Genomic DNA, 9081 nt, shown 5'->3' on the forward strand with positions numbered 1-9081 from the left:
CAAAACTTGTTACAATTAAATGAAAATAATCAAATTCACTTATTATCCACTCAAAAATAATGCTAAATAGGTTTTTCATAACAAAATATAAGCTTAAAGTTCACAAATAACCAAAAATAGCAACAGAGTATCATAAAACTAATTTTACAATAAATTTAAATTTTCTTTTTTGAAAATATTGGGAATACCGTAACGTCAATACCAGAAAAATCTAGGAATACCAGAAATATCGGCTAATATCTACCGGTATTTAAAACATTTCTTATAAGTGCATTTTAAACTCTAAACTTATACTTTGTTATGAAAAACCTATTTGGAATTATTTTTGAAAGGATTATAAGTGCATTTTGACTATTTTCGTTAAATTGTAACAAGTTTTGGAAAATGTTTATGAAAGAAAAATAAAACAAATTAAAAATAATCGTACCGGCCGGTATTTCTAGTAATACCGGAAATATTTAGATTAAAATACCAGTTTTTAAGACATTGGCTTAAAGCGGAATTCACCTTTCAAAATAAAAATAAAAATAAAAGAAAATTAATAACTAAAGATTAGGTACCAGTTAAGTAATTAAGAAACATTAGGTATGAAATCAGCAAAATCGTGCAAACGTTAGGTACCATTTAAGTAATTAAGAAACGCGATATTCCATCTTTACCCCTCACGTGCAAGTCACGTGGAGGGGTTTTTAAGGCCACGTGACGTCGTTAGCCTCCAGTATGGTCCGAGTGGAGATTTGCATACATTGGGTATGATCAGCGTAATTTCGAAAAGAAATATATGAAACCAGTAATATAACGCAAATGTTAAGTACCATTTCAGTAATTAACTCGTGAATGTCAGGCACCAATTAGTTTTTCCACTGTTTTTACAGCTTATTTTAAATGAAACAATTTAAATGAAATAAACTGCTTTAAAAAGAAATTGCAAACAGTGTACAAGCTAACTAAATCCAAAAACTAAACAACAATAATAAATAGATAAATTAAGGGAAAAATTCATAAAAGAAATAATTATTTTACACAAATTTCCTATCAAAAGGAACCTATTTAGTTTTTTTAGTAAATCTTAGAAACATCAAGTATATAGGGAACTCAGAAATTGTCTTGATGTCATTGAACCAGTTGATGGGGAACCAGTCGAAGAAATATTTCATGCAATGATAACATTTTGTATCAGCACTTGATGTGGAAATTCTGACCGATTTAGCTCTGAGTTGGTCAAATTGTTGTATCTCAAACCAGTCAAATTAAAAAAATGCTTATATAGAACGTTATGTGACCTGCCTACTGGACTTATGCATTAACAACCTTTGTAACGATGGATGAAGATGCAAACCTTTCAATACGTGTGAAGCTAAGTTTGACTGTCTGGGACTTTACGCGTGGATAGAATCATAGAAGTCTGCATCTCTTTTGCTTCCTTTGATAAATTGTGAAGGGTTTTCTGCAAACATCATCTACTTATAGATTATATCAGGTGAATTAGTGTTTTATGGTTTTAGCCGGCCATGATGCTAAAGATGATCTGAGACTACTTCCTAGCGTTATTCAGGTCCTAAGTGATGCGCCTCTTGCTCCCAATGATAATTTTAAAGCTTTTCAGAAAGTACCGGGTTTCTTACTCCCTCACACACAAATATACTGTACAGGTAATAACATCCTTCATATATTCAAGTTTCAGTTATTTATATTCAAGTAGCTCAATGTTTCTTTTTGCATTTTCAGTGAATGCGTGTTCAGTAATCGGGAGGACCTGGTAAAAGATATAATTGCAGGCATAAAACATAAAAGGATGAGGTCAGATGTTGATGCATTCTACCCAAATATCTATTGATTGATTCGTTTTAGTACGGGTCAAACTTGGTCAGCTGATGGATAAACCCTTTTTTAGCCTTCTCCTTGTTTTGTTTTTTTTTTTTTGGATTTTAGATATAAGAATGGATCAGTTATGAAATACAATGATTTAGGAGGTTTTCTGCTTTAAGACGACATTCTAGGTGATGTTTGATGCATTGAACCGTTTCATTCAAGCAATAAAGTTTTTATTTTGTATTGATTTGACCCTGTTTAAAACAAAGTATTAACTCCGATAGACCTGTTTACCCATTACTCTGTCAAAAGTGCCACCTCTGATGAATCTCCGAGTGTAAATCGGATAGTATCTAATGAAGTAGGGTATACAAGACAGGAATGGTGGAGATATGTGTGCTTGGGACCATCTGATCCCCATCCTAACTGGCACCTGGGTATGAGGGGTACTCAGCACCGTGCAACGATGTGGCGTGTACAGGGAAAGAAGGTGGAACTGGCTTTCTTTACTTGGGTGCGAACTGCTGTGAGAAGGCGACAACAGCCAGTGCAGAGGCATATGCTATATATCAACCGCTCAAGTTCAGGCATGGACTACCCTGGGTGATGGGGTATTGTTCTACCCTGGTGAGGTGGCTCTATCAACCACAACCATGATTGCAAAGTTTCAACCTAGACTCTGACCACCCAGGCATGGACCAGATGAATACGGATCAAAGCTATAGAACAATTGAGGCCTTGGCAGAGCCTGAATAAACAAATAGAAAAGTAGATAGGAATTTTAGGAAAAATACCTTTTTTTTTTCCTTTAAGGTCAACTAAATGTTTCATTTTGCTTTCAGGAGTTTCATGTCAAGTTAACATTCACAATTTAACTCATTCGTAACAGTTCAGGTTCCACGTACATGATCAACAAGAACCTTTTACCAATACCGAAAGTGAACACTAATTATTTGGAACACAAAAGCAAGAGATCTTGTCATATAAATATATTCTTTCATCGGTCGAAACTCGAGACCATATACAATAAGGCCTGACATAGTTCCTTCATAACTTCTAAATTTCAAATTCACCCGAAGAAGATCATTCGTAAATGCTTTATCAGAGTTGGTTTTCCACACATTAAGCTCCATCCATCCATCTTGTGAGTAATAATATCATGTACATTCCATGGGCTTGGGGTTTTAAAGTAAACAATTTCAGCCTCTTTGTTTCCTCGGTCGAGTAGATCTTGTACTTCCAAGGACAATGAAATCCTTGACATTCTTCTGAGAGCTTGAACACAAGGTAACACCCATATATTGTATCTGGTGACAACATTTATTGAGCATCAATAGTGCAGTTGATAAGAACTACTTGTTGTGGTAGAAGCTCAACCACCTCTTCCAATCTGTATATGATATACGTTATGTGATTACATTGAAAGCATTAAAACATGGAAAATGACATCCAACGAATGAAACTTCTGTCAGATATCATATCTGTTGACACATCCGTGGACGACAACTAAAATCAACCACACAAATCCACAGATATTTACATTTTGTTATAGAAATATCCACTAGAATATGATCTTGAGTTTATCAAGAGAAAGTTACGACTGTTTTGCCAATATTAGTCAACACATTGAACTTTGACATTCAATATACGAACAGTACGATTGAAAGCTGATGGAGACTTAAGTGTTTATATAAGTCTTGAATTGGTTAAAGTGTTCAAATGCTATGAAATCTATTTGGAGGTAAACTTTAGAATATTATATATGGGATGGGTTAGATTAGGGACTCCTAATTTTAGGAACCATTAGGGACATGCAACTTACAACTGTGTAAGAGACAAGTCAAGCTGATTAAAATCTTCTAAATTTTAAATTCACATGAAGAAGATCATTCTTAAGTCCGTGGTCAGAGTTGGCTTTCCACACATTAAGCTCCATCCAACCATCTTCCCTTTGTTGTGGAACCTGAGTAAAAATATCATGTACATTCCATGGGCTTGGGGTTTTAAAGTAAACAATTTCAGCCTCTTTGTTTCCTCGATTGAGTAGATCTCGTACTTCCACAAGACAATGAAATCCTTTACATTCTTCCGAGAGCTTGTACACAAGGTAACACCCATATGTTGTATCTGGTGACAAAATTTGAGTTTTAATGGTGCACTTAATTAGAAATACTTGCTGCCGCATAAGCTCAACCACTTCTGCAAATCTGTATATATCATATACGTTTTGTGATTACATTACAATAAATGAAACTTCTGCCAGCTATCTGTTGACAGATCTGTAAGTCCCAACTATTACTAGATGGGTGCTGAAGACACCTCTATGTCAATGGTGAGTGAACTTTGCAACACAATCAATTAATCTGGATATGACCAGTTTGAATTGATTGTGTACCAGGTTAACTGGAGTTAATATATTAAGGTGACAGAATGTGTAAGAAATACAATGCAATAATATAAATGACAAGTATATAAATTGGTGAGACAATGTGTAATTTTCAAGTGTATTTTATTTATTGATTGTTTAAATAAAATACAAGGTTGTTGCGGAACCAAGATAATACAAGAATGTAAATATCCTAACAACTCATGAAATACAATTGATCTAAACTTGGAAATTCTCCTAAACAATCGAAACACTTAAAGTTGTGAAATGTTCCTTTGTTGCCATTGCCAATCTCTGTCTTCCATTTGTTGTCTTTGACTTCAACTGGAAGGTCTTCAGATTCTAGTCCTCAGATCTCAACTGGAGGAAGTCATCAGTTGCTAAAACTGTACAATGCAACTGGACTTCTAATATTTCGGACAATTCTGCATGCTCTCCAGATGTCGCTGGAGAGCTCCAGTTTATAGCTTAAACTGGACCTAACAACATCCATGGATGGCAACTAAATAACCATACAAATCCACAATATTTACATTTTGTTATAGAAATATTAGAATATGATCTTAAGTTTATCATGAGAAAGTTACAAGTGTTTGGCCAATATAATTCAACACATTGGACTTTGACATATATATATACACGATTATCATTTGTCTAAACAATTGTGTGTATTATGCCAAGCACCTTATTTTTTAATTCCATTCTGCATGTTCATGAATCATAAACGTTTAAATGTGAAGAAATATTGAAGTTATTTGAAAAGCAAACCTGGACTTGGCTGATGGTCTAGACTTATAGAGCGTCAAATCAGAAAATTTGTAGAGTGCTTCCCTTGCCGAAAGCAACACCTATTCATGATTCAAAGAGGCATATTGTTATATAACCAAAGGGGATGCATTTAATCCCCCAATCGATAAATCTTGTTACATATAGAATATATATGGACCTTTTCGCCATCATTGGATTTCTTAAATATCCCTTTCACTTTTAGATGGAAATTCTTGCACCCGGTCCACATTCTTCAAGTACCAGTTTAATGATACTTGTTGGACTTCCTTTGACATTTCAATTTCTTTATGCTCCACCTGCACAAAAATTAAAAAATGGTGCCATAATTATGTAACTTAGAACATAAAAAATCTTCTTTACATGAATCGTTCCAACTCAATCATCAGGCAGTTTTTGTCTCTCCATGTTGCAAAGTATGAAAGAAATGTTTCACCCCCTTTTCTGTATTTCAGGTTAACATACATAGGTTTACTGGAGACTTTTGTAAGATTGCAAAATTTGAAGACTACATAAACACCATAAGCAACAGATGGTGATAAACGTCATTGCGGTGGATGTGTTTATAGTGTTTGTTTCTTGGTCAATCTTCGGTCAACTTGATTTTTGATGGTCCACGAATGCACAACTTATGTTTTAATTAAGTTAGACAAGAAAGTAAGTAAGCAAGTAAATAACAAGAACAAAGTTAAGTTCAATTGTAATACTTCAATGCAAGGATAATCATATGTATAATTGATTAAACGATGTATACATGGTTGATCTTACACACTTGACTTACAAGAATACAAAAGAACAGTGATAATTGCTAAGTCTAGACACACTAAAAACTTAAACAATTACAAGTGATACACACTTTCAAGGTGACTAACCACTTGATACATGTGGCTGTGTTGCTTTATATAGAGGAGAATAAGGGCAACACAGCCTTCTTTAATGGTGACTTGATGGTGGTTTGTCGACATCCAATTGCTCATGGTACTTGAATCATGTGCTCTTGTCTTCTATACCAAATCGGGTATGAGAGAGAGAACCCTGCTTTGGTCCCACATGTACCTTTGCCATTCAAGGCAAATTACAGTTGGTTAACCACCATGTGACTTCTTGTCTTCATTTGATTTGAATTCTTCTCGCCATGACCAACATGTTGTAGTATTCAACTTGCTGAAGACGTCACTTCACCTGCTGATGACTTGCTAAAGACTTGCTGACGACATGTGTCAGCGAGCAAGTCTTCTTCAGCGAATCCCAGACTTAACAATCTCCCCCTATTAGCTGAGGAGACTTGCTGGATGAAAATTACTTAAAAACATAGAGATAGTGGAAGAGGAAGGATCTTTATTTCATACAAAAGAATGTTACATCATTTATAGTTTACATATGAAAAGTACTCGAGGACGCCATAGCAGCTTCAATCTCAAATGCTTCTTCTTGCTTTGCTATCCTCAGCACTGGATCACTCAACCTGTGGGGCTTCATCAGCTCTTCTTCTATTCTGCTGACTACTGGTCTGGCACTAGCCATTTTTGCAAATCTTTTCCTTAATCCAACCAGAAATCCAGTAGAAGCCCTTTCCATCTCTTCAATGCGAAAGAATAGTTTATCATTTGCAAAATTGTTGAAGAAGATGCCAGTAGGTTGCTCCAATACCCTTCCTTCTTCAAAATAGGCCCTCGGGGGAAGCCTTAGGTTCAAGCCAGCATCGGTGGGAATTTGAGGGAGGTCAGCAGACAGGTTCTGTTAGCATGCTTCCTTTTAGGTGCCCTTCTGCCTGCTGTCTGAGAAACAGTTGCTGGAGTGCCAAATATAGTTCTCAGAAGGGGAAGATCTTCCTTGAATTTAGTTTCATATTCCAGTACCCTTTCGAAAAATCTCTTAAGCATGTCTTGAAGGTGATCATAGCTAGCAGCCTTTTTATCTTTGATCAACATATAAACTTCAAACCATTCAGACACCCCAAGATTCTTCACTTCACATTCATTAGTTTTACTGGAGTGGGAACCTTCCCTCCTGAACTTAAGATTGTCTGTGTTCCCATAGCAGCTTTTCTAACCTCCACAGCAACAATTTTTTTAGGCCTTTTCCTTTCTTCCATGATCCCCAACCACCTGGCTTTTTCCCTTTCAAAATTTTCCCTCTTTTCCTTGACCTGTTGTTCAACATCGGCTTGTTTTTGCCTGCACAGCGCCTCAGGCCCACCAGTGAGTAGTAGCATTCTCTGCTCACCATCCATCTCATCTCTTTCAGCAAGGGCCATCCTGGCAATGAGCTCCAAGTTTTTCTTTTCATTTTCTTTGTTCACCTTTCTTCTATCAAGCTCCTCCAGTGCCTCTTGTTGAGTTTTTCCCTCAGCAGTTAGAGCAAGAATGTCAATCACTTGGAATTGATTGCCTGCTGGGGAGATGATGGAGAGATTGTCAGCATTGAGATAATATTCTGGTCTCCTACTGGCTGGAACCCTTGTTGCTTCAGCCCCCATTCTTTCTAACATTTGTTGTCTGGCAGCTTCCTGACCTGCTGCAATAGTATGAGGGTTGAACACTTCTTCAGCAACTGTATCATCTTGGGGAGCATCAATCACCATTAATTGTTGCTCCCCCTTAGTATTTGTCTCCCCCTCAGCACCAGCAAGGGCAACAACATCACTTTCCATGTCTTGTACAACCACTATTGCCCTTTCATCATTGGTAGTTTCGGTGGCTGTACAAGTATTGTCATCTTCATCGATGATCTTGTCAGCAGCTTCTTCAATGAAATCATTAGCAGCCTTCTTAACTGCTTCAGAGACAAGATCATAGAGAGCAGCATCAAGTTTCTCCTCCTTGGAGGTAGTATCATTGATAACTACCTCCACTACTGCTGCTGGTGCATCTTTCTTGTTAAGAAGTTGGGTCAGCAGGTTCTTTATTTCAGCAACCTCTATTTCCAACTTTTTCTGGCACTTACGATCTTCCTCAGTGAATGAAGCTTGAGGAGGAGGAAGACTGGCCACACGAGTATCCAAGGCACGGATGGCCATGGTGTTGTCTTCAACTTGGGAGATAAGTGGAGAGACCAAGTCAGCAAGCTTTTTAACTTCAGCAGCTGCTGAGGTGCTGCTTGTGGATGCCTTCATAGCCATAACCTTGGTGGCATTCCCTGATTTGCACAGCGATCGACTTGTCCCCAGAATAATCTGCTGATCCTTTTTGATAGAGGAGAGAGAAGTGCGCAGTTTTTCTTGATCAGCAGCTAGGGAGATGGACTTTTCTTTGATGCTTTCGATGCTGGCACTATTTTCCTGCTGCCTGACATACCAGCTTTTTAGTGTACATACCAAGGCGTTAGGCGAGGCCTCTCCAGCGGAGCTGGGCGCCGGGGCCCTGCCTGCACTAGCGATTGGCGCATAGGGGAGTGTGTCACACCCCACCTTAGGCGGAATCGTAGGATATGACGAAAAGATATAGCAATAGCACATGGACTTTATAATAGAGTCAGACTAAATGAAATTCAAATAAATGTAAATTCCACAAGCGGAAAGTCTAGGCAACACGCCTCAAATATCAAAAGAAGTAACAATTGCAATTAGTGTTCAATGTTTCACATGCAATCTAGGAGTCCATGAAGGATCTCTTTATTGGTCTTCCTAAAGTCCATAAGCTCAATCTTCCTAAGCATTGTTATTACCTGAAAATGAATGCTCGAAAATGTCAACATAACATTGGTGAGTTCGTAGGTTTAAAGGAATACAAATGAGTTTGCTGTGCATGATATATCAAGTTTGGACAATAGTGTAAATATAAACATGTAGTAGCATACTAAATACTGATCAATGCCATCATAGTTATCCAACAACACAATCCCCATCACTCTTGCCAACAACTCAATCATGCTTTAAATACCAACAACTACCAGCTGGAGTATAAAGTTGGTCGATAGTTTTCCAATAGTCTTCAATAGATATCAAAAGACATCTATTGCATCAAAGAAATCATACAAGTAAGCTAGCATACACAATTTCATAATTACACGTATTTGTCCATGAAACAAACAAGTTTGGCACAGCTAGTAAAGAAATGAAAGTGTTTTGAGCATCATTTTCCCCCAAAGAAATAATA

General features: G+C 37.1%; 1 protein-coding gene across 1 annotated transcript; it reads right to left on the bottom strand.

The window, feature by feature from the left end:
* Positions 1-2479: 2479 nt before the first annotated feature.
* Positions 2480-6562, bottom strand: LOC122608914 (F-box protein PP2-B13-like). The gene is made up of 6 exons (XM_043781984.1): positions 6363-6562; positions 5995-6040; positions 5206-5283; positions 4967-5046; positions 3689-4019; positions 2480-2560 (listed from the first exon to the last, which is right to left on the bottom strand). The coding sequence occupies exons 1-6, from the start codon at positions 6560-6562 to the stop codon at positions 2480-2482; spliced, it is 816 nt and encodes a 271-aa protein (XP_043637919.1).
* Positions 6563-9081: the final 2519 nt, after the last annotated feature.

The sequence above is a fragment of the Erigeron canadensis genome, chromosome 7, assembly GCF_010389155.1.
Source record: "Erigeron canadensis isolate Cc75 chromosome 7, C_canadensis_v1, whole genome shotgun sequence".
Classification (NCBI taxonomy): Eukaryota; Viridiplantae; Streptophyta; class Magnoliopsida; order Asterales; family Asteraceae; genus Erigeron; species Erigeron canadensis.